Source organism: Cavenderia fasciculata (genome assembly GCF_000203815.1).
Source record: "Cavenderia fasciculata unplaced genomic scaffold Scf_Dfasci-G-b-190b03.r1-5, whole genome shotgun sequence".
Classification (NCBI taxonomy): Eukaryota; Evosea; class Eumycetozoa; order Acytosteliales; family Cavenderiaceae; genus Cavenderia; species Cavenderia fasciculata.
Genome location: NW_004457711.1, coordinates 483,997 through 508,981, shown reverse-complemented (window position 1 = coordinate 508,981; position 24,985 = coordinate 483,997). Strand labels below are relative to the sequence as shown.

The 24,985-nt window shown below is 33.2% G+C and overlaps 13 protein-coding genes across 13 annotated transcripts; 6 read left to right on the top strand and 7 right to left on the bottom strand.

Annotated features, from left to right (window-relative positions):
- Nucleotides 1-232: 232 nt before the first annotated feature.
- On the bottom strand, nt 233-1,552 carry DFA_02692 (uncharacterized protein; the record flags this gene model as incomplete). Its single annotated transcript, XM_004357358.1, has 2 exons — nt 233-1,342; nt 1,424-1,552. 2 exons carry the CDS (start codon nt 1,550-1,552, stop codon nt 233-235), a joined length of 1,239 nt encoding a protein of 412 aa, XP_004357414.1.
- A 338-nt stretch (nt 1,553-1,890) lies between these two features.
- Nucleotides 1,891-3,364, bottom strand: DFA_02691 (uncharacterized protein; the record flags this gene model as incomplete). The annotated part of the gene is made up of 3 exons (XM_004357357.1): nt 1,891-2,811; nt 2,967-3,052; nt 3,145-3,364. 3 exons carry the CDS (start codon nt 3,362-3,364, stop codon nt 1,891-1,893), a joined length of 1,227 nt encoding a protein of 408 aa, XP_004357413.1.
- Nucleotides 3,365-4,275: 911 nt separating this feature from the next.
- On the top strand, nt 4,276-7,536 carry abcG1 (ABC transporter G family protein; the record flags this gene model as incomplete). Its single annotated transcript, XM_004357356.1, has 10 exons — nt 4,276-4,361; nt 4,784-4,818; nt 5,173-5,282; nt 5,352-5,468; nt 5,494-5,737; nt 5,825-6,250; nt 6,347-6,670; nt 6,770-6,996; nt 7,104-7,154; nt 7,489-7,536. The coding sequence occupies 10 exons, from the start codon at nt 4,276-4,278 to the stop codon at nt 7,534-7,536; spliced, it is 1,668 nt and encodes a 555-aa protein (XP_004357412.1).
- A 286-nt stretch (nt 7,537-7,822) lies between these two features.
- DFA_02689 (uncharacterized protein) lies at nt 7,823-9,067 on the top strand (the record flags this gene model as incomplete). The annotated part of the gene is made up of 1 exon (XM_004357355.1): nt 7,823-9,067. The coding sequence occupies one exon, from the start codon at nt 7,823-7,825 to the stop codon at nt 9,065-9,067; it is 1,245 nt and encodes a 414-aa protein (XP_004357411.1).
- Nucleotides 9,068-9,155: 88 nt separating this feature from the next.
- Nucleotides 9,156-10,251, top strand: DFA_02688 (uncharacterized protein; the record flags this gene model as incomplete). Its single annotated transcript, XM_004357354.1, has 2 exons — nt 9,156-9,828; nt 9,905-10,251. The coding sequence occupies 2 exons, from the start codon at nt 9,156-9,158 to the stop codon at nt 10,249-10,251; spliced, it is 1,020 nt and encodes a 339-aa protein (XP_004357410.1).
- Nucleotides 10,252-10,488: 237 nt separating this feature from the next.
- On the bottom strand, nt 10,489-11,124 carry DFA_02687 (uncharacterized protein; the record flags this gene model as incomplete). The annotated part of the gene is made up of 4 exons (XM_004357353.1): nt 10,489-10,535; nt 10,637-10,738; nt 10,817-10,901; nt 10,924-11,124. 4 exons carry the CDS (start codon nt 11,122-11,124, stop codon nt 10,489-10,491), a joined length of 435 nt encoding a protein of 144 aa, XP_004357409.1.
- Nucleotides 11,125-11,603: 479 nt separating this feature from the next.
- Nucleotides 11,604-14,100, top strand: DFA_02686 (uncharacterized protein; the record flags this gene model as incomplete). The annotated part of the gene is made up of 5 exons (XM_004357352.1): nt 11,604-11,662; nt 12,165-12,191; nt 12,886-12,938; nt 13,113-13,445; nt 13,520-14,100. The coding sequence occupies 5 exons, from the start codon at nt 11,604-11,606 to the stop codon at nt 14,098-14,100; spliced, it is 1,053 nt and encodes a 350-aa protein (XP_004357408.1).
- A 1,177-nt stretch (nt 14,101-15,277) lies between these two features.
- On the top strand, nt 15,278-17,093 carry DFA_02685 (uncharacterized protein; the record flags this gene model as incomplete). The annotated part of the gene is made up of 5 exons (XM_004357351.1): nt 15,278-15,448; nt 15,469-15,624; nt 15,672-15,991; nt 16,215-16,560; nt 16,656-17,093. 5 exons carry the CDS (start codon nt 15,278-15,280, stop codon nt 17,091-17,093), a joined length of 1,431 nt encoding a protein of 476 aa, XP_004357407.1.
- A 125-nt stretch (nt 17,094-17,218) lies between these two features.
- Nucleotides 17,219-18,850, top strand: DFA_02684 (ABC transporter G family protein; the record flags this gene model as incomplete). Its single annotated transcript, XM_004357350.1, has 3 exons — nt 17,219-18,242; nt 18,420-18,472; nt 18,566-18,850. The coding sequence occupies 3 exons, from the start codon at nt 17,219-17,221 to the stop codon at nt 18,848-18,850; spliced, it is 1,362 nt and encodes a 453-aa protein (XP_004357406.1).
- A 117-nt stretch (nt 18,851-18,967) lies between these two features.
- On the bottom strand, nt 18,968-19,759 carry DFA_02683 (uncharacterized protein; the record flags this gene model as incomplete). The annotated part of the gene is made up of 1 exon (XM_004357349.1): nt 18,968-19,759. The coding sequence occupies one exon, from the start codon at nt 19,757-19,759 to the stop codon at nt 18,968-18,970; it is 792 nt and encodes a 263-aa protein (XP_004357405.1).
- A 288-nt stretch (nt 19,760-20,047) lies between these two features.
- On the bottom strand, nt 20,048-20,254 carry DFA_02682 (uncharacterized protein; the record flags this gene model as incomplete). The annotated part of the gene is made up of 1 exon (XM_004357348.1): nt 20,048-20,254. The coding sequence occupies one exon, from the start codon at nt 20,252-20,254 to the stop codon at nt 20,048-20,050; it is 207 nt and encodes a 68-aa protein (XP_004357404.1).
- A 1,109-nt stretch (nt 20,255-21,363) lies between these two features.
- DFA_02681 (uncharacterized protein) lies at nt 21,364-22,229 on the bottom strand (the record flags this gene model as incomplete). The annotated part of the gene is made up of 3 exons (XM_004357347.1): nt 21,364-21,522; nt 22,046-22,122; nt 22,205-22,229. 3 exons carry the CDS (start codon nt 22,227-22,229, stop codon nt 21,364-21,366), a joined length of 261 nt encoding a protein of 86 aa, XP_004357403.1.
- A 147-nt stretch (nt 22,230-22,376) lies between these two features.
- DFA_02680 (uncharacterized protein) lies at nt 22,377-24,890 on the bottom strand (the record flags this gene model as incomplete). Its single annotated transcript, XM_004357346.1, has 5 exons — nt 22,377-22,532; nt 22,585-22,683; nt 22,770-23,741; nt 23,941-24,222; nt 24,384-24,890. 5 exons carry the CDS (start codon nt 24,888-24,890, stop codon nt 22,377-22,379), a joined length of 2,016 nt encoding a protein of 671 aa, XP_004357402.1.
- Between the last annotated feature and the right edge of the window lie 95 nt (nt 24,891-24,985).

The window sequence follows — 24,985 nt, the reverse complement described above, 5'->3', positions numbered from 1 at the left end:
TCGTATTAATAACATTAAAAAAAAGTATACCTTTACAACAACAACAATAATAACAACAAGCTTTGATTTATATAAATAATAATAATCAACAAACAACATTATCTTTTTTGTATCAACCAACAATTTGAATAAATCCAACTATATCTTTTTTTTTTACATTTATATTTTACTAGTATAACAAGTTGGTTAGTTTTTTGATTGTTTATTATTAATTATTATTTAATTATGGTGATTATTTGATTAATTCGAATTTTCCTTTTGGACCAGAATCCAATTTATAATCACCAATTAAAATATCATCACCAAGGATATCTTTTTTGGTAGTATCTTTTGAAGCTATTTTTCCTTTGTATTCAACTGGCAACTCTACACCATCACCAGCAAACACTTCGTATTCTGTGAATTGAATTTGGTCACCGTCGACAGTACCCTTGATCTTTGTTTTGGTAGAGAGTTGCGTCCATTCAATAGTACCTTCTACTGTTTTTGGACTCTTTCTAGAGGTGATCTTTAGAACCAATGGGAATTGTTGGATGAGGTTACCTTCAAAACTGGCACCAGCAACCAAGAATGAAAGGGGGATAGAAGGAGGTGGAGGTGTTGTTACAGCGGCAGCAGCAGAGGCAGTAGCAGCGGGTACAGCAGATGTAATCATAGACAATGACTTTTTGTTGAGTGTAATCTTGAATGTAGATGGTTCGGCTGGGTCTGTAGTAGTCTTGCCTTCAAGAGAAGGTGGTTTGCTAGATGCTGGATTATAGACAAACTTGGCACTATACTTTTGAGGCAGTTCCAATTGATCCTCTTCACAGATTGCTTCGTATTCTTCCCATTCAACAGTTTCAGCAACTGAATCTACTGTTCCACGGAACTTGGATTTAGCACCTTCCAGTGTTGGCCATTCAATCTCACCTGAAATATCGTCTCCAACACGATCACTAAGTGTCCAAAAGAATGGGTATATTTCATCGCCTGCAGAACATGTACCACACCATTTGTTGTCTTTAATGAGGAAACTATTGATATCAACTACAACCTTTTTCTTTTTAATTGCTTGGTCATCTTGAGAGGTTGTAGTATCAGGTGTAGATCCAGCAGTTGACACTGTAGTAGTCGTACCATTACCATCAACATCCATGTTATCGTCATTATTAGTATTATCAGCAGTGTCATCTCTTGACTTTCTCTTCTTGTCAGTTGCAGCGAGCAAGTAATCTTTTGGTTCAAGTCTCTTGTCTGCTTTGAATGATTCACTGATATATTCACTCTTTGCAACAGGTACACTTAGTGTAGTTGCCTTTGATACATCAACTGATATATCATCACATATAACTATTGTAGTCTACAAATGATGATGAATTAGTCAACAGCATAATACAAAATGTTTGATCTCTATTGCACATTACTATTAGTTTGTACCTACCTTTTTATTGATTGCTCTAGCAATGGTTCCACCAGCCTCTTCAATCTTTTCTACCAATTTATCATGTTCATCTTGATTTACAGGTGTCCCAAGGAATACTATAACATCTGATTCGAATATTTCACTCATCTTTCCTCTTTATATCTATCTATCTAATAATTAATCTATCTTTGTCTGCAAGCTCTTCAAATGAATCTTTTCATTTCTTTTTTCGTCGAATTTTTGGCGCCTCACTTTATATTTATCGACAAAGTATGTAAGGTTTTGTGTCAAAACACATAGTTTTAATCATAATATGTATTTATACAGATATCAAGAGTATTTATTAGTGTGTTGTTTAGATTATGTATTATAAACATATGAGGTTGTGGTGGTATGTAAGATGACGATTATTATTTAAACATTCATCTTCATTTTGACTAATATTATAATTATTAATTGTTTTGTTTTGGTTTGATTTATGGATATTATACATCGGTGGGATGGTCATTGTCCGTGTTTGTTGTTATTATTATTGCCTCGGTTGTTGTAGCTGTTAATTCTACTTGGTCGTCATGAATATTATTAGTTGATTCCACTGAATTGGTACTTGTATTATTATTATTATTATTAATATTATTATTGTCTACAATAACTATTGTACTAAGTTCTGCACCATTTCCATCTTGTTTGTCCTCATCATCTTCATCTTCATCTTCATCATCAGACCATTCAACAAGATTTGAAGCAGTCAATGCAATATGTGAACTTTTCTCTTGTTGTTGTTGGTGTACGACATGTGATTTATCATTATTATTAATATTTGGATGTTGAACAGTGACAGATGATGCACCGTCATCGATGGTGATTGTGGTGGCCATATTTTTAGAGGCGACTGATTGAGAGTTGGACTCACTTGATACGTGTGATGAAGCTGTACTGTCACCACGGTGTGGATTGACATTACGGAAAAGGAAATAGTAGGATGGACGCTCAGAGACGGCAATCATGATAATGACGCCTTGTAGAGCTTCAAAGAAAAAGGTGATAAATGAAGAGAGGTGACGTAGATTGTGATCCATTGGCACCTTGATGATGACATAGTAGACGAGATCACGAATGAGTACGCAAACAATGGTGACGACGAGTGCCGCAGACAGGATCTTGAGCTTTCTCACACGTAGTGACATATTATCCGATCTCATCTTGGTTTCATACTTTTTAATCTGACGATACAGAATAAAATAGTTGACGACGGCAAAGATACCAAAGAAAACGAGTAGCACTAGGAACCCGGCAGTATAAAACATAGGAGTTGCCTTTTTATCCAAGGCCGAGATGATCGAGTATCCAACAGTATACGCCAACACCAATCCCCACAATGACCATGAGAATATCCACATTCTATTCTTATTTTTTAATTTAATTTGTTTTGAAATGAAAAATGTATATAACAGTTGAAACCAAAAACAACAAATAAATATCCATGCTTGGAAAATAAAAAACTAAATCAAACTAGTAAGTAAGAGTATAATAAATGGATACATTTTTAGTAGGTACTTACAGTTGTCCACATTCCCAAATAAACAACAACCGATCCATAATCAAAATCATGTGTTTTAAATAAAATGGCAGAGTATAAAATTCTAACTACAAAAATGGAAATTATAAAAGAAATGTATAAATTAATTATTATTTATCTATGGAAATGTATATATGTATTAATTATTGAATTTACATACAGATTGGATACATTGTTAAACCAATTAATACTAATATTCTTGGATTTAATCTTTTGAATTTAAATCGTTTTTTTGCAAATAAATATAGATATTCATAGTATACTTGTGGTGCACACATTAAACTCATTGATGCAGACACTATAATACGAACTATAAGGTATGCACCAACAAGCATATCAAATGTGTGATCACCTGTAAATGATTCAGGTGTCATTGCCATTTTTTTAAAAATTGTATATATTTATCCTATTACTATTGATATTATGTTATTACTCTATTCTAATATAGAATATTATTCTTTTGTCTCGTGATATGATTTTTGCGCTTGGGGGTGGATAAATCAGTACGACGGTTGCAACGAGAAAATAAAATTTTAAAAATAGAGATGTGCCGCCGACAAACAGTGTGAAGATAGATCTTTTTGTTGATTGAAAGTAAAGGACTCGTTATCTGAATGTATTCGTTTTTTTGATTCTGATTTGTTGTTATTGTTGATATTGATCAACAGATTATTATTATGATTATTATCCGATGATAGGATTATTATTTGTTTGCGTTATTGTGTGGGAGGATGAGGATGAGTGTATGGATTTTCAATGAACTGAAAAGGTATTTTAGTCGTTGTTGTTGATGAGGAATAGTTTGGATGTGTTGCGTTTGGTTGGAAGGTGTTGGTTTGTGAGAAGATTAAATTAAAATTATAAAATTATAATTAATTGTTTAGGTTTGATTTATTCGAGGTCTGACCAGAGCGTTGCAGCTGGCTCAGTACCGGCGGCCTCATTCCTCTAAGAACATCTTTCATCCATTCATTCCTTTTGAGCGTGCAGTGAGATGATAGATATTTTTGTTGCAGTGTTGTCTCTTCGCACACGACCCGCCCAACTAGCCCTACCCCTCTCGTTGGAGGAGGTTAGTTTTTAGCAGTTTTTTCAAGCGAACAAAGAGATCGGAGGTTTTCTTTGCATGATCGACGACTTTGAGCGGTCAGTTTCATCGGCAATCCCATCTCGAGTTCTGTTTATAGGCAGTAGGCAGGGAAGGTCTTCAAAGTATTCAAAGTACCTGTCACAGAAAAGTGTCAGAGAACTTTCAACAAACAACACCTAGACATTCATTGGGAATCAATGAATGAATGAATTGTCGGTAAATGATCGTGTGCATTGGAGTATGATGATATTGGGCATTTCCGATCCTCCAAAACACAACAATCATGTGTAAAAGAGTTTTATGTGTACTTGTAAAGTTGAAGTTGTGTATTGAACTTGTTATCTTCCGCTCTGTCTGTCTCTCTCTCTACTTCATTACATCATCATTACAGATTTATCTTTTAGTTTAGTTTTTGTTTGCATCATCATTTTAAAATGATTGGTTGTAGTAATGATGATGATGATGATTGGTTGAATGTAACCCTATATATTTCTCTCTCTCTCTCGGTAGATGTATGGGTGAAAATTTCAACAAGAAAAGTAGATGCAGGTGTTGTTGATTACACACGCACACACCGCCATTTGTCTTTTCGCGATCGTCAACACACACATTCATTATACAATGGCATTGATGAAATGGAATTGTTGAGATGATGAGACTTTATTTGTTGAGGGGTTGAAGACAACAAATTATGATGTTACCGTTTTAGTAAAACATCATTATGGTGTTGCGACCCTTTGTTCTGTCTGACCACAACTCAGAGTTGTGAGGTATGGATGCCCCAACACGCAAAATTTAGATATTTATATTTATTATTAGAATTCTATCTATTTTTATTTTTTATATAAATAAATATATATATAGAGTCTACATCAACTATTCTATTTTTAACAATACAAATATAATATTATTTATTTATAACTTTTCTATTTCCACGACGGGATTATCTTTTTTTAAAAATAAACACGTAAATATTATTGAATTTGTTTGTGTGTGTTGTCAAAATATATGTATCTGTACTTATATCTCTCTATTTTTCATTGTAAAATGTGATGATGTATTATAATATAATATAATACAATGTAATATTCACTATAGTCAACAATCAATTTAAATTAATTTATCGATCAAGTACAATCAATCAGATGACGACTATACCAATTGAACTTGAAGAAACATCTAATCATCAAATATCTGATTTAAAATCTGTATGTATCAATCAATTAACTTTAATCATCATTATTGGTTTAACACTCTGTTCTATTCTTTTATTAAAGAGATTAGATGGTCAACAATTTAAAAATAGAGTTGATTTTACAATCAAAGGATTGAATCATTATGTATCGACCAAAGAGAAACGAGATGGAAAAGGTAAAGGTTCAAAAACAAATATTGTTTGATATCAATGCTCATATTCAGGCTGGTGAGATGATTGGCATATTGGGTCCAAGCGGTGCTGGTAAAACAACACTTTTGGATATCGTTGCACATCGACTTCCAATCAATGGTTCTGGTAAACTTCTTTTGAATGGTACTTCAACACCATACAATGTATTTAAAAAGTTGAGTGGTTATGTCACTCAATCTGATACATTGTCACCTGCCATGACCGTATTTGAAACGTTATCTTTCTATGCTCAATTGAAAATGCCAAGAGAAATGTGTAAGTTAGAAAAAAAAAATTAAGATAAATATTATATAGAATCATTATTTATTAACTTTCTTCTTTTCTTTCTTTCTCTTTCTTTAGCATACGATGATAAAATAAAAAAGGTTAATGAAGTACTTGCAGAAATGGGATTAAAAAGATGTAAAGATACATTGGTAGGTGATGATAAGATTAGAGGTATCTCTGGTGGAGAACGTAGACGTGTGACCATTGCCATCGAGCTATTGACAGGTCCATCTATCCTCTTCGTCGATGAACCAACTTCCGGGCTGGATTCCAATACAAGTCTAAGTGTGATGAGAGCTATCAGAAAACTAGCCAATTCAGGAAGAACCATCATCTGTACCATCCATCAACCTCGTTCCAATATTTACAACCTATTTGATAAATTGTTATTGTTGGGTGATGGCAGTACAATCTATTATGGTGAAACTCAATTGGCTTTGGATTATTTTAAAAACCTTGGTTTCTATTGTGATCCAAGTACTAATCCTGCTGATTTCTTTTGTATGTAGAAAAAAAAATAATAATAATATTCATTAATCATTTCATTTTAGATTCTAACATGAAATATATATATTTCATTTATTTTTTTTTGATTAGTGGATTTAATTAATACACAAGTTGAAGATGATATGGAAGATTTAAGTGTAACAATGGAGAATAATGAAAAAATAACAAAGAAATTAACTCCCGATGAAATGATACGTCTCAAAAAAGAATTTAAAGAAGGTCCAACAAACATTCAACTCAAGGAAAAGTTGGACAATATCGAAATACAATCTGAAAAAAAGGAATTGTCATATGAATCTAGACAAGGTGCTTCTTGGATGACACAATATCGATTATTATTCCATAGAGAAACACTTAATATGCGTAGAAATCCAATGGCTTCTAGAATCCAAGTTACCAATTCAATCTTTCAAGGTAATTATATAAATTTATTTTTTCAAAATTATCTAGACATATTATTTATCACATTCTTTCATTTAGGATTATTGTGTGGGTTGGTTTATTATCAATTAGGTGTTGGTCAAACATCGATTCAATCACGAACCGGAGTTTTGGCCTTCCTTATCATGGGTTTATCTTTCCCAGCGGTCATGATGACCATTCAAGTGTTCCCACTTGTTGTCAACTTGTTTTTAAAGGATAGAGCCAGTGGTGTTTATGGTACATTACCATTCTTTTTAGCTAAAAGTACAGCCGATGTACTTTTAGCAGTTCTTACACCTGTTATTATGGGTACCATTGTATATTGGATGACGAATCAACGAGTATGTTGTAAAAACAAAGAAACAGAAACAAAAAAAAATAATATTTAAAAACTATATTTTTCTTTTTTTATTTATTTGATTAGATTGAACCATTTTATGCAGCAGGACCATATTTTAGATTTATATTAATTCTTGTAAATATACAAATAAATAATACCTCACAATAAGTTAGAGATAGTTATTTATTTTGTTCTTCTTGTTCTATTGTTGTCCTTCTATGTCCTTGTCAATGTTGTTAAATAAGCAATGAAATATATTCAATCCAAAGGAGCAATGACATGCTGGTGGACACCTTATTTGTGAGGTGGAAAAAAATCTAATGAGAAAATATTTGGGCATTCAGGGTGTTAAGTTTTTGAATCAATTATTAGTGAAGAATCAACAACTCACAAAGATCTCATATTTAAATACACATACTTTATACTACAAAGAGAGAGAGAGAGAGAGAGAGATACTTTATTATTGAAGATAGAATTTACTGAAGGTGATTCCTTTGGTTATCACTTTTTCAAATAAAGTAAGTAAAGGGAATCAACCAAATTTATTCTTGTTATAAATAGCGTTTTTTTAATTTGGAATACATATTAAACTATTTCTTTTCTACAAATTAAAAGTATGGCAGAGCAAGATGTATATTTTAAAAAGTATTTAAAAGTAGTTGAAACTCCTGAGCTTAAAGAAATCAACAAAGGATTAATTGAAACTAACAAGAAACGATATAATGTATTTTTGGAGGGAAAGCCCAAAAAAAAAAGAAAGAAGAGACTTTCAAGTGGATCACAAAATTTGCTCAAACCATACAATGAGAAAATCACTTGGTGCCTTTGAAAAGATAAGTCCTTCCAATACCAGCAAGTGTGAAGAATGTATCCAAGAGCCAAGAAGAAAGGAAGTAATCGAAATAGTTCAATCTTTAAAAAAAAGTGGAGTTATCCTCAACTCACAACCTAACATCGATAATATCATCGTCCCTCGAATCAAAGAATCAACAATCAAATCAACCACTATAGCTATTATCGACACACGCCCACCAGAAGTTGATATCATCTTGAAAAATGAAAAAAATCAACCTTGCACCCACTCAATGACATGTTCTGAAATTCACAAGCTCAATAATGGTACAACAAATTGCATATGTGCAATTTTCCATAGCCCAACAGCAAAGGATGCAATCTCAAATGGTCTCAAAGGACTTATTAGCTCAAAAATAATCATCATGGATGACCAACAATTCCAACAAGGTGTAGACTCATTGAGAGGTTTAAAGTTGGATGAAATAGCAGCAAATTGGGAAATCCAAGTCAAATGTTCATGTGGAGAATCATTCACCCTTTATTATTGCAATTTTAGAATTTTTGAAAAGCTAAAAAAATTATTCGATGGATGCAAATGTCGCCAGGATACCACATCTTCACCTTCATGGAGAAACACCTTTCTTGACAACATCAAATTCCTCCAATCGATTGGAGTCGAATCAAATGTAGTTGAAATTGAAAATAGATTGAAGAAAAGTAAGTCTCAATTTGAATTCAATTCACTTGAACCAAGCATCAATATCAAGTACAAGAATATATCTAATTACATTGGAAATTCAGAGCTATATACTGAGAAACGATTCACCAAATTTTTGAATGGTTTACACCAATGGTTAGACTGCATGGAAAAAGGAAAAGACAATCAAACGATTAGAAAAACAAAGGAATTAATCGAAATGGGAGTTGTATCTTCTTCATGTCTTAATCAAGTCATTAATGATTCTTCTAAAAAAAAGATTACCCTCATATTGGATGCTTGTCTCCGCGAAATCACAATGGTCCTTGGAAAACAACCCATCAACGAAGTTATTTTAAAACTTGTGTGCGATGAATGTTCACCCAGCGATCTAGTGCTTAATGGATTCCAAAACTATATTCGAACAAAGAAAGGAATTTCAACCAATGAAATACAGGCAATTGAAAGAATTGTCAAATCAAATCACCCTTTTGAGGAATTAATCCTTATAGACGGTAGAACTATTTATGGCAAAACATTTGCCAATAATCATTAAGTAATTAGTTAATATTTATAAATTTATTTTATTTTAATATTAATTTCTTGTTTCATTCCTTTTAGGCAAACTGACCACAAAGTTAAAGATGGACACCGTTCAAGTACTCAATGTTATTTCAATCATGGTTTTGAGAAAACTTTTCACATTTGTCCACAGGGACAAGTATGGTTGTGGATCTTGTAGTCTCCCATCCGGAATAGATGAAGCCACTTTTAGAAACGCATTACAAGGTATACCAGCTCTGTTGGGTATTAAAGATGGTCAATCATACCTCAAAATCACCGATCAGGTCAATCACAAAGGTTCCTGTTATAGAAATGACTTTTTAATGGAATTCCAACACGATGGTAAATATTTGGTACCCCTTGGATCAAATCATGGAGAGATATACAAAATTAATATTGAAATCGATGGAAAAAAGCATTGGTCACCTTATGAATATCTCAAAAAAGATCGTTTTCTGTTGGATTGGTTAAAGGTTAATCAAAATCAAATCTTGTTACGAATTTCGTTTCAGTTCATTGACCTACATTGTGGAGATCTGCCAAAACTAGTATCAAAAGTCATTGAAGAGGTGGTATCGTCACGAATTGTAATTTACCTATCGGACAATTTATACAGAGAGATGCCTATCTTTATGGAAACAAAGGATGTTTTTCACATTTTCAATGGCAACGATCAATTAAAAAGTTCATTTTCTTTGGTAGAAAAAAATGTCTCCTTTAAAGACAAAATTGATAATTATATCTCTTCTCAAGGTATGTTCCAATCAATATAAAAACTAAAAAAAGAAAATTAGTTTAGACTTTTCTAATATTTTTTATTACAATTTAGAATCCAATACTAAAACAAATGTTCAAAGTACTCCTTTTGAACATGTTGACTCTGAATTCTTTGACTTATTGACTGATCAAATCAATTTTCAAGTGATAACAGGCTTAGAAAAAGAAATTGTGATGGTTTTAGTTAAAGTGGATCCCACATCTTTACAAGTATTTCTGATGAACTCGTCGGATTGTTTCAACAGTTTTCTTGAATCAATTATTGTTGACAAAAAAGTATTTCTCCACACATACCAGTCAACCTATGAAAGTATTGCAAACATAATTTGTGGTTATCGTGATAGTCTGTCAAATGATCCAGTATTGGAACTCACAACATTATTCGAAACTTTATCCTAAACAATCTTATAACTTGTTAATATTATGCTAATGCATCTAGTTTTATTCTACAAATATATAAAAAAACAATAATTATACTAAAAAATAAATTCACAACAATTATTTACAAAAAATAATTAAACAACGCAGCGGGCAATGCTACTTATTATATATAGTGTGTAAATAATATTACTATTATTTATTATATTTTATTATTTTGTTACACGTGATTTGATTATTCCAAAAAAAGTTAGTTGATTATTTGATCGGGTGGTGTAAAATCAATGTATAATGTAATTTAAATCCTTAAATAATAAAAGAGGTTTTGTTTTTTGATAATTAAAATATATTATTTAAATGTTAATATTAATTAAATTGATCGGTGCCCGATCTCAGAGGTACCAGCCATAGAGGACATCAGCCGCCAAGGACCAGTAATAGGCAACACCATGGGTAACACCAATGACAGTACGATGATGCAATAAGAGTGCCCAAGTGATCATTAAAACTATTCGATAGAAAAAATTAAAATTGTTAGTTTTGTTCATAAACAATGATTAATATTCATACTATATTCATTACATACCTAAATTACTCCAAATATCATCGTCAAACAATTGATTATATGGTGTCGCATTTGATAAGAGATCTGCACCAAAAAGAATCATTGTCTACTTATTTAAAAAAAAAAACTATTGCTTCAAATAATAAAACGATGCTAAATTGAATATCATACTTTTTAGTGCATGACAATAACGTAGTATACTTTAGACTATTTCTATTGAGATCTCTAGATAGTGTCTCTGTATTATTATTACTATGAAAAGTTATGATTTGAATGATATTATCGTCTACTGCAGAATAGATGGTGGTTTCGGTTAGAGATAGAAACATATAATATGTGTACACGAGATTCTTTTTCAAACAAACAGGTCCTCCTCAAGAATAAATAAAAAAAATTAAACAATGTACCTTTTTTTTGCGCACTAGCAATTTTTCATCTTTAAAATTGCTCTCACTTTTCACCGTGTCACTTTTAAATCGCAAAGTCACATGAACAGATAGCAGCACTAGCAGATACTTGTCATTACATATATATATATGTCTTTAGACTCTTTAAAGCAGAAACCAATAACACAATAGCTCAGTAATGGCATCTGTGGCTTAGTTTTGTGATGTATGTATGTTCACATGATGCGTATAATATATATTAACAGGTACTCTTAAATACTATCTGTAATTTAAATTCACATACTGTCGAGCTATTCAATAATGTGCCATACAGGTAGTACGATTAATCAGCAACAAATCAGTTGATCGCCACAGTACAGCAACAACAACAATTTGTGTGTAATAGTATTAATGATACAAAAATGAATAACTATAATCATCATAATCACAATAATGATGCAATGAATATTAGCGATATTAAGTACTTGAAATAGATAATTATTATCACAGTGGCAAATCGGAAGTTCATTTGAACAAAAAGTAAAATTTCCAAAATTTGGTGGACCCTATTGGGAGGCAGAAGAACCAAAGTGTAGATTACATCAAGGTGAAGCCGACAAAAAATGATCATACAACTTTAGCGAGTAGCGATGGTATTCACACATCAAGGTCAATAGTGATTTATTGTTGTATGTTGTATGTCAGTGCTAAATAGAGAGAGAGAGAGAGAGAGAGAGAGAGAGAGAGACAGAGATATATCAGATACCCTAACCTCATCAATTGCTATTTTAGAGACTTGAATGCTTATTTCAAATATCCTGGCCGCAATCCCATTACATTTTAAAACAATTTGTTTCCCCTTACGCAACAATGATGGCATAATCAATTATGAACAATAAGTTGATTTTTTTGCCCACAACAACCCTGCGCACTAGACATTGTTTATTTATTTGGTTAAAAGTATTATTTATATCCTTTTACAGATTCGGTGGTGTACATATTAGAATATTGTAACAAGCAATATTTAATAGAGAGAGAGAGAGATAGAGAAAGAGAAAGAGAGAGAGAGAGAGAGAAAGAGAGAGAAAGAGAGAGAGAGAGAGAGATAATATTTCTCTATATACGAACCATTTTATTTATTCTCTCAATACACTCTCCAATCCAAAGCAAAAGAAAGAGAAAGAATGAAAGTGAGAGAGAGAGAGAGGGAGAGAGAAGGTGATATGTTATTTTTATTTAATAGCCTCTAGACCCACATCTCTTAGACCTACCTCTCGTATATCTATCCTATATAATAAACAGCACTACCTTTTTTATCAATTACGATACTAGTCATTCATTGTTATACTCGAGTATATGTACTTAGATTCTAAACTTTTTTTATTTTTCTCACATCTATCTCTCATTATGCCCTCACCATTGTTTGTGTTAATATAAACCAATATTTTTATTATGCTCCATTTATTACCATCACAAATTTATTATTTCCATTTTGTTTTGAAGCATTTCATTGCATAATTGGTGCTACAAGGCTGGATTGCTTAGAAAACCCGTCAACAAGTACCACCATGGCATTTGAGTGACCAACTTATTTTTGATCAATTTGAGCCACTAATGAGTCTATTCTATACTTTTATCTTTTTATTATCTCTCAACCATACAGACATAACGGATTAATATCAAGATCATTTTTATTTCTTAAAGAATGGAAATTGAAATAACTTATGGAAAACAATGTGAAAAGAAATTTGATGAGAGTTTAAAACCTCTCATCAACAAGCTTCCTATCTTTTTTAGATACATGGGTCAAGCTTATTACTCAGACTCCAAACTGAAATCTGATTTTCTTCTTCAGTTCAAACATAGAAAGAACAAAATCTTGGATATTACCTCCCCAGAGGGAATGGCTGGAGAAATTTTTATTGAAATAGATGGTATGGAACACACTAACGAACCTAAAAGAATCAAAAGAGACAAAAAGGTGCATGTACATATCATAAAACAAAAACAAGTTTTTCTCTTAAGAATATCAAATGGTTTTATTGAAAAGAGCGATAATAATTCAATCTTAAACCTCGTCGTCATGGTCATTTTGGAAGTTATCTCTCAAAAAACACATACAATCGATTATATTTATGTATCTGATCATGAATTTTATGATCAATTTCAAGATAAGAAAGATTTCAAATTCTTATCAGATTCACCACACCAGGTGGAAGATTTAATGAGATATATAGGTATCAATCTCAATCTTCATCCAAAAGGTACCTCATTATAAAATTATATATATTATTAAAATTAAATAGTTTATCTTCCTAACAATCTTTTCTATTTATAGAAACAATAGAGGTTAATCCTATAGTAGGTTTCAAAAAGCTATCTGTTGGAAAATACAAAAGAAATCTACCACTCCAATTTATCGAAATTCAGGATTCAGATGGAATTATTTGCTCAAATATTGTCTACAAGAACAATGATTCTGTTTATTTAATTGGCTCCTCTCCATTCAAACCATTTAATGCTTTGTCCCGCATTATCGAATTGGCCGAATCGCTATCTACCAACTATCCACTCATTACACATAGATTTGAATTCGGGTACAACACCACAGCCTCTACAATCTTTGCCACCAATCTAAAAAACCTCTTGGAAAAGGGATGTTCCACCCAATTCGATGTCATTCGAAGTTATTTTATTTACATCCACTCCACAGTACTTGGTATCCAAGCTCAAGGTCTAGAATTTGATGAAGATATAGAAATGTCCACTTCAACTACTTCTACTTCAACCACCTCTACCTCTACCTCATCTACCTCTACAAATTCAAAGAGAATCATCGACGACGAAGAAGAACAAGAGCCTCTTGATATCAATAGATCAAACAAGAAGACAAAGAGATCATCTAAACCTAAAAACTAATTATATATCCCTCACGATGGTCTTCCCAATACTTTGATTTCCCTTGGGTTCCAATAAATTATACCAAATAACTATTTATGTAAAATTATTAAAAAAATGTGTACTCTTGGATCTTTATTTGGCGAATGGAAATTAACAGACTGAGTTGAGGATATAGTGGCTGCCATAGGATCATAGGTGATAGTTATGGTGACAGATAATATAGATGGATCACAGGTGATAAATGGTGTAGATCATAGATGACGGAATATAGAGGTGGAGGTAGCCAACACAATCCAGTGACAGCAATAGACTTAGATGGAGATAGGGAGGCATTTAAAACGAGTAGTCAACCAATAATGCAGCACCGAGGGTCATAAAGCTATGGTTATACCCACAACTCTGCCTTGCATTTGCCAGCCAACTAGTACCACCTACTACACATGCAGCAACAGCAACAGTAGTGGCCAACCATTTTTCAGAAAGGAATGTTTGAACCCTTTAAATTGTGGTAACCTGCTGGTACATCCTCCTCTCCTCTTCCTCCTCCACACCAACAAAGAGACGAGAGATTTGGAGTGGTCAATGTGAACAGGTTGGAACGAGGAATACACTCGCCGTCATTTGAAAAGGCAAGACATTCAACCCAATCTTGGATGATACAATTGATTGGTAGATTTTCCCACCAGATGCACTTTGGTGTCCCATGAACCATTGACAAAGGTCGAATTGTTGGAAGGGTGCTACAGCAGACACCTTCATCGTGCACCTTGAATACCTGCGAGGTGAGCAGGTCCTTGGCAAAGACTACAACCTCTCCGTCTTTGCAACCATTGACTAGTTTACCCTCGAGTGTGAACGCGACCGAGGATGGAGGGGTTCCAAATGAACGGATGGTCTTGACAATGGCTTGTGATGTGCTTCATTAATTCATACAAATAATTTAACACTTTGGTGTTCCAATCATGACAAGATCGAGTCAAAAAAAAATAAAAACCACTTCCGCATTTGGCAACCCTCGCGATCTGTAGTAGTAGCTGATAGAAATAACATAATAATTTAATTTTTTTTATCTATTTATTTTTTAACATATCTTCATATAATATGTGTACTCTCAACTTTATTTATCTATTATATGTATCTTTATTGCAAAAATACGAGTGTTTACAGATAAAACAACAGCAACAACTAAAACAACATGTTAGATAGCTTGAAGAAAGGTATAGCATTGTTTAGAAGCATATACAAAGGAGGGATAGAAGCAGAGCATGATGATAATGCTATACTTGATGATGAAGATCTAAAGGATGATGCATTTGTTGAACCAGAATATCAAAGAGCATCAGATCTCGAGAAGAATGGTTTACCAGTATCAGATATGTGGAGGAGGACACAGCAGCAACAGCAGAAGAGGAGGAAGAAGAAGAGGAGGAGGAGGAAGAGGAAGAGGAAGAGAATTCACAACAGCAACAGCCACAACAGCAACAACCACAACATCAAATACTGAAACCACGTACCAACTACAAAGAAAAAGAATACAGGAATGTGAATGGTTCAAAGAGACTTTTGATGCCCACATGGAGTTATTCAAGAAGTTTGAAACAAAAGAATCTATTGAGGCCATTGAATCACCTGAAGAGTTGGAAATCCACCAGAGGTTCAATACATTTCTTCAAACAAGAATGATTTATGTCCACAAGATGAATTTGAAGAAGAAAAGACAACCAGTCGGTCCTATACCAAAATTCAATGACCTGACAGACTTGGACAAACGTGCATCCAAGTCTTACCATTTTATTCAAGACACAACCCTTTTTGAATGCAAATGCAAGAGCAGGGGTAATTGTAATAATTGCAAATGCAAGATATATAATAATGGTTGTATTTCTAAATGTAAATGCCCATGTCGTATGTATATATAGATATATAGATATAGATGATTCTCGACAACAGCTTTGCTAACAATTATCTCATTTGTTTATATAGGAGATCTATTGAAAGAGTATTGGACGATTCTAAATGATACAAATTCAGAGGAATTATCGAGTCGGATAACCTATAAGATGGATAGAAATAATGAATCTTCTCCACCAAAAACATTGACAGCCAACAACTAACTCCTGGTGAAGTAATAGGCTTGATCTTGGACAATTCCAACCTCCTATCCTTGTATCTAATGATAATTCATCTTCATCAGCAAACCCCAACCCATCCTCTTCAAGCTTCGTCTCCAATCTTCTTTCTCGTTTAATAACGCCTTCCCATTCACAAACATCGACCACTTCAACCACTTCAACCACTTCTACCACATCATCATCATCATCATCATCTTCTTCTTCTTCTTCTTCTTCTTCTCCTGCCCCAAACAACAGCATAGAGTCTGAATACAATCCAATTGCTGGAAGAATGGTTGATTTTGAGACTTGGAAGCGTGGGTTTCTATCAACAATGCCACAAGAATTATCTCCACAAAATAGGCATGTTTTTATTGAAAACCAGGTGAAAGATAAAGAGATAGTGTTGGTTAGCAAAACCAAGGACAACTCGGATAACTTGTTCAAATATAAGAATTGGAGGATTTCATTTATATTGCCTTTTTTATGGGTTTGGTCAAACTCCCACGGGCGGAAGACCATTGGGGTAAAAGGAGTCCTTTCCACCCTCCATCTGTTATTCGCCCAATAATGACAAGAAAAAGATTCAAGTCCATCCTCAAATTCATTCACTACGACGAAGATGCTGTCATTCAAATGATTGAAGACAATTCAAACCGCTACTATGTCCCATCATTACGGTTATCAATCGATGAATATATGGCCCCATATAAAGGCTTGGTTAGGTTCAAGCAGTATGAACCAGATAAACCCCACAAATTTGGATTAAAGTATTTCGTTTTATCTGACTCAAATGGATTTATATTGACACAATGGCTTTACAGGGGTAGTGATGAATCTGCAACAAAATCTGTTACAATAGGTATGTTACCATCATCATCATCATCATCATATGTCTAACAAATCACTTTATTTAATATTATCATCTTATTTAGATCCATCAGTGGTTAGTTCCTTTCCACAAAATAGTCCTCTTAAAATACCAATCGAATTTGCAGAGTGGGTCAAACAAAAAGTTGCTACAAATGATAGGGGGCCACTATTTGTTTGCTATGGACAACTATTATACGTCATTACAGGTTGCCACTGTATTATCAAACTTTGGTCAAAACAACAATGGTATCACCGACAGTAATAGCAACAATACCAACAACAACAATATCAATAACAATAACAACAAGATTCATTATGTAATGACTGTAAGGGCCATTAGACCCTCTTACCTTTTCAAAGATGGTTTAGGACATATGGTACAAAAGGACAGTAAGAAAAAGTTGGCTGCTATAGCTTTTCCAAAAGAAAACTCAGGTATTCCCCAGGACATTTGTGCCACTGCCATAAATGACAGCAAAGTAACCTACTTTTTATCAAATGCCTGTAGTCCATCACTAAAAGATGGAAAGCTCACAAAGCTCGATGTGCAGACTCAATACAATGCAACTACTCATGGAGTCGATCTGTCAGGACAACTATCATCAAATTGTCGGTCCTATCCCCATCGAAAAACCAAATACACACATGTAAACCTCATGACTCAGTTTGATCGTGCAATGGTGAACGCATATTGCATCTTCAAAAAGCTTCAAGGTCGTGGTTCGTACCGATTTTGTGATTTTGTGAAAAGCGTGGTACAGGAAATGCTTCGCTTGCCGACACCACCAATCAGAACCCACCAACAACAAAATATTGGAATTAAAATAGACCAGAGTCTAAAAGATAAGATTAAACAACTAGAAGAAGAATTGGATGCTGCACAGTCTGGAAATGGAAGCCAATATTATGGTCCCACTGCTGCCGCCCAAACTGTAGTCCACGCATTGGTTCGAGACTCCACTAGTGGTCACAAACCTTGTCAATATTGCAAAGTCCTCAAGATAAAAGCTAGAACAAGAACAACCAAGGTTTGTTGCCAATGTAAAGTGAACTTTCACGATGAATGTTATCTTATAGCACACCTCCCAGAAAACAAAGTACTTCTCGCGACACTAATAATGGCAACACCAACTACTACGCCAACAACAACAACAAAATCTCTCAGCATCAAGAGAGGTAGATTGGAGGAGCAAATAAGTACAAGTAGCTCGTGAATGTATAACAGCAATAGACTCTTGTTAGGGAGGTATTGGTGTTGATTCAGTACTTGACAGATTGTGAAGGGTGTGCCATCTGTTGCTGTTGGAACTGCAATTGGTCCTTTGCTTGTTATTCTTTTCTTCCTCTTTTCAGGTTTCTTTGTAAATTTAAAAGATCTTCCAAGCGGTTGGGTTTGGATGCCTTATGTATGTACAAAATTTGAAATATTTATTTATTTATTTATTGGTCAATCAAATCATTTCTAACCTCTTTTTTTTTTGTTTTTTTAAATTTAATAGATTAGTTATTTTAAATATTTAATTGAAGCAATTGTTGTCAATTCATTCCAAGGAATTGTTTTTAGTTGTAGCGATAGTGAAAGAATTGGAGGACAATGCCCAACATCGACTGGAGAACAGGTCATTGATCGTATGAATTATGGGTATGACAATTATTGGAGAAATGTATGGATTGTACTATTGTTTGTTATAGCATTTAGAGTTCTTGCATTTTTGGTGTTGTCATTTAAGAGTCGCGACCAATTTACATCAAAGATGAAAACTTTCAAACCAACAACCAATTAATTTATTTAAATAAATCAATAGTATTATTATTATTATTGAATTTGTAAAACTATACGTAAGATTTTTATTTATTTTTTTATACCTGCAATGGTCTTGAATGGAGAAATTTATGCTTTATTATAAATTAAATAATCTTTTGAACCAATTCTTTTTCTTTGGTTTTTGTTGCTCCTTTTCTTTTTCTTGTTGTTGTTCTAATAGTTTTTCTGAGAGATGATTTTGTATTGCCACCAAATTTTCGATATCTTGTTGGTGTTTTTGTTGAGCTTTCAAATATTCTTGGTGTTGCTGTTTTTCTTTTTCTTGTTGTACCAGACGTTGTGCATTTTGGTCTTTGAGTAATTCTTCGTGTCGTATAAGACTTTCTTGAGTATCTTTATCTCGTTGGGTTTGTCTTTTATTTTGATCTCTGATTTCATTCTTCAAATCATTGATTCCATTCTTGGTATCTTTTAGTTGGCTATTAATAGAATCCAATTTTCCTCCCATTGACATCAGATATAATTCAATATTTGAATATTGATTTCCTCTAGGAACCACAGAATACGGAGACCCTGTTGATTGTTTTTTTGTCACTACAAGTCCATTTCCATAGTTTTGTCGTTTAGGTGGTGGTGGAGGTTGATTTTTTAAACTTTCTATTTTCTTCTCGATGATCTTTATCTCATCCATTGTTTTATTGACAGCCATATGATCTACATGTGAAGGTGATTGAGAGTGAGAAAGATATGGTGCTGGATGATCAATCGGTCCACTATACTGGATTGATTGAAATACACCAACACTCATTGCAAATAATAATACTAGCAATGCACTTACTCCTCTTGTCGACCATTTGGGTGTTTTGTTGTTGTCTTTTTTGAGTTGATGTGGTGCATACACATGGCAATCTGGTGCATTATCTGGCATTTTGATAAATAAATAAAATATAATCTATCTATAATACTAGTTGAGATAAAGGAATGGTGCAAACCATGAGCAAAAAAAAGGAGAGAAAAAATTAATTTTTAAAAAACTTCATAAATGCTAAATTTTTGAGACTAGTACAAAATGTCGTTGATTTATTTTTTAAAGGCCGACATATGGAGACACCTGTATGGTACCTTCAAAAAATCGATTGGATGATATTCAAGAGTATACAAAAAAAAAGAAAGAGGAACACTTTCTTTTTTAATTTAATTTTATGATTCCTGTTTATTAGAATTTTAATTTTTTGTACCATTTTTCCTTTTTATTTTCCTTTTGTTGTGGTGGTGGTTGTTGCTGCTGCTGCTGTTGTTGTTGGAGTTGCTGCTGTTGTTGTTGGAGTTGCTCAAAATTTTGCAAAGATTGTTGAAGTTGTTCGTTTGCAAGTTGTTTTTGTTTGATCTCCTCCTCTAGCTGTATTTGTTGTTGTCTTTCCATTTCTTTCTGTTGTTGTAGAAGCTGATCGATTTTATTTTGATTCTCTTGCTCGAGTTGTTTTCGAGTGTTGGTATGCTCTAAAACTTGGTCTTTTAGATCTTTGATATCCTGGTTACAGACCTGTTGGTTGCGAAGCAACTCTTCGAGTTTGTCGTTGAGATGTAAAAGCAAAACCTCTACCGTTGAGTATGATTGTTGGCCAGCAGGAACAATGGAGCTGGAGCCGTCAGAGATTCCACGGTGCTGTTGTAGTTGGACAGCTTGGCCTAGAATAGGGTCGAAGAAAAAGACATGTAATAGTGCAACACAAAATACTAATAAAGAGAATTTTGATGTTGAATTTCGACAGAGATACATTAATAAGATATTAAATAGTTTAAAAAAAAGTTGATATGATTTTTTGAAGGTGAGTTGGAACTTTTTATTGAAAAAAATGGTGGTTTAACCTTAAGGTCTCGAAAATTTGAACCTCTATGCAAAAAATGTTTGCCCTGTGGCTTGGCTTAAATAAATGAGTTCTTTATTTAAGAAGGTGCATCAATTCAACATCAAAGATTCAACGAATACTGCTTCGACAACAAAAAATAAATATGTTCATTTAAACTCTAGAACTTTTATTTTAATTCACTATTGTATTGTCATCATTCTAGTTTGTTGAAGAGATGCGTGATTATTAGTCTTTTTAAATAAACCCATTTGTAAAGAACTGTATTATTTGTTGACAGAGTGTTTGTATAAAATGTACCAAGTAATTGAAAGTTGCTTTGATGTGAAATGGGCGACGGTACGTCATGAAGCGAGAAATTTCTGATGGTAATCTTTTGAACATTGTCAAAGGTTAAAATCAATTGATCACTGTTGTTGATAGAGGTGGTGGGCAATAAGAGCAATTCATTCACTTGTGGATTATTTTTGCTGATTAAAGCTATATTGATATCGATGAATGATAGTTTGGTGACACTAGACGGAAGAATAACCGATTGCATTTGTTTAGCAGGGTGGTGCTTCAATTGTGAGAGATATGATTGATTTACCCAACAGACAATATTGATTTGAAAAGTGATGATGTTGTTTTTCCATATCTTCAAAGACCAACAAAGCTTGCTTTATCAGATATTTTGAAACATATTCAAATAGTCACTTGCATGAACTTGACAATCCAAATCGGAGTTGATTAATTTGTATAAAAATATTGTCATTATTTGTACTATTGAGACTTGGAGTACAATCTTTGTGTATCGGACACCTTGATTTGGCTTTTGTGAATACTTTAGATTGTTTTATAAATTCTGTAAAATTTTTAGACTTGATCAAGTGCGTAGAAGATAAATAGTGGTTGATTCGTTTGGATAACCCAAGTAATTGATACCTTCATTTGTTAGTGTCATTGTTTGAGTCAAATGTGAATGGTTTAGAAATGTTGATTGATGGCTCCAAACCATTCAAATAGTGGTATGCGTGCATTGGACATTTCATTCTTGATTCTTTGTGTTGTTCCAACAATGGTTGATAGATTGACCACATTTGATAGTAATCAAAGGCATTGCGGTGGTTTGCGTATTGCGATTTAACAGTAAATGAATTGATCACTAAAGTAGCATGTACAAATAGATGATTCACTCCAAACTAGATCGAGTATTCTACTGATGATTGACCATGGTAATGAATAATCTAATGATCCTTTGTTGTAATCACATAGAGGATTATTGTCTATCATTTTACGTTTGAACTCTAATCGATTTGGGTCTTTATAATCATTTCATTTTTTAAATGGCTCATTTGAGCATGTACATTCAATGATTGACAAATCAAAAGTAATTCTTTCTTTAGTTTACTATTCAATTCATCTTCTGAGTATATTCTAAATCCTAAAAGATAAATAGAAGAGAAAAGGGTGAGTGATAAATTCAAATCATACTATTATAGATCTTGATATCTGCTATAATTTACCCTGTTCATCATCATCTTCAGACATATTTGAATTTACAACAATTTATTCAAGTTATTATCTACTTTATCTGTACAACTATTATTATTATTCATAATTCATACGAGTAAATTAAAAAAGTGGTCAATGAAAAAAGTTAACTAGTTCACTCCTGCATTGTATAAATTAATTTATTTAATTAAGTTTAAAATCTTTATAGAGTTTGTCATAGAATATTTGGTCATTAGAGGGACTAAAGAATATGTATTTTATACCTGCCAAGGCCAATAAAACACCACCTGCGAGCAATGCTAGGGGTCCTAAGATCGATAGAAAGAAAGAAAGAAATAACTATAAATAAACCGTGATATTATTATTTTCATTATTATTTTCATTATTATACTATACCTGCACAAGCACAACCTCCAAAGATAGCCATGGCAACTCCAAGACCAATACCAGCTGATACACCATCCAACACCATTGCACCAATATTACCAACCTAAATAGATAGATAGAGAGATAAAGATAATATTAATATTATTAATATGGATATATATATATATTTTGAAAGAATTTAATAAATACCTTTGCATCTTGTACACAGTCGTATACACTTTTTATGGCACTAATAGCCATAAGACCAGGGCTAAAGCGAGTTGCGACAAATGAAGCTAGGTCAGTTGTAAAGACATTCTCCATGACAGTGAGAATCTTGTCAGCAGCTGGAAGCTTGTTCAATCCAACACCAATCACTGAACCAAGAGATCTAAAGGCATTGGGAACTACCTCTGTTGAGCTAGATGCTAAATCCAATCCAATATTAATCACATCCAGAGCAAAGAAAGTTTTGTTGTAGGTATCCAACTTGTCCCAATTAACAATTGAATAGATAATGACTGATATCTGGCAAACCTTGAAAATATAACCAAATGCTTTGGCGATTTGATTAGTATTTGAGGCAGTCACTTGCATCTTGTTCATTATTCTTGCTCCTCTGTCCTTGAAGTATTGCTCGTAGCCTTTGTCTAGGTTTGGACCATCGATTGACTCGAACTGTGTGGCCAGAATAGCTTTCTGAATCTCCCTGACGCTTCCCACCGTAGAACCTGTTACGGCTAGGATGTCCTTGTAGATGGTCAGTGTATCTTGGTCCACATCAGGCTCATCAACGCCGCTCTTTGCCTTTTCAATGATACGCTCGATGGTATCTTTGATAATATCTCTGTTGAGCTTGGTATCTTTAATTGAGTTTTGCTTATCGAGGTTGATAAAGATTGAAGCACCGATGATCGTGTTGATGGTATTCTTTGAAGTCTCTCCGGTCGGATCAAAGATATCTAGTACTGCCTTGGCATTGACAATATAGGCTTGGAATTGTTCTTGAGATCTTTTGTTGTTCAAATCATAAATCGTCTTGGGCAAATTTGTACGGTCCTTTAGAGCAGCCATGTAGAGTGGTAACCAACGCACAGCATTCTTTTGGAATTTCTGCATCCACTGGTTCTTTTCACAGAATGCAAATTTGAATAATAACATACGTTGATGAGCATAGGTATTCTATATTGTATGAGAAATAAATAAAATAATAATAATAATAATAATAAATTAATAAAATAGAATAGAGAATATTTTAAATTTAATATTTATATAATTATTTGATGAATAATAAATATCATTAAATATTAAATATATTAAATATATTAAATATATTAAATATATTAAATATATTAAATATATTATATTTTTTTTTACATACATCAAAAGTTGGATTAGTTTCAAGATTATGAAGCTTTTCTTGACAAAATTTGTTATCAATCTTTTTAGAGACTGAATAGTTTCCATTGGCAACGATCAATGGTAGATAGTAGAATGAATAGTAGGAATACCAGAGAGTAACCTTTGGCTCATCACAAATATCTAAACGTTTCTGGTTGAGTTTTGGCTTGGTGAGACCAAATAATTCCAAAATTTCATTGTTTGGATCAGAATAGTGTAACATGTTCTCCAAGAAATAATTGTCAGCATTCTGGGAAACAACCTAATAAATTAAATAATTAAATATATAGAATAAATATATAAAAATATTAATTATAATTTAGTATTAAAAAAAAAAAGAAAAAAACAGGATTAATGATTTTTGTCTAGAAATACTTTTAAATAAATAATAGTAATAATAAATATATTTAATTGAGAACATACATTCTTTGATCCTTCAAAGACAGACATATGAAGGATTATCTTCAAACCTTCTTCATCGGTAAGTTTTCTATCTGGATCAAAAGGAGGGATGACGTAATCGGGATCCCAAGCTGGTAAAAGGTCTTGCTCGACTTCTCTCTTTGATCTGACAGCAGCAGCTGCTTTGGAACCTGGAGCAGGAGGCTTGGCAACTGGCAATGGTGGGACTGGACGCTTTTCATCGTTGAATACTTCATCAGACTTAGAGGAATAACCGACATAGAATCTATTCTCTTTCACAGTCTTTGGTGGTATCTTTGGTGGAAAAGTAATGACTGGTGGCTTGACAGGTGGTGGAGTGGTAGTTGGTGGCTTGACTGGTGGAGTGACACTAGTATCGGGAATGGTTGGTGGTTTATAGGTTCCATTATCAATCTGATCCATGATATCTTCAATATTATGGCCACCTGGATACCCAGGGTACATGTCTCCTATTAAATCCATAATATCATTTTTTGTAAGTGACATTATTAATATTATTACTAATATTTGTTATTACTACTGTTGATTAATTATCTATCTTGTCGACGACTAACTTTATATAAATGTTGTGGTTGGTTGGT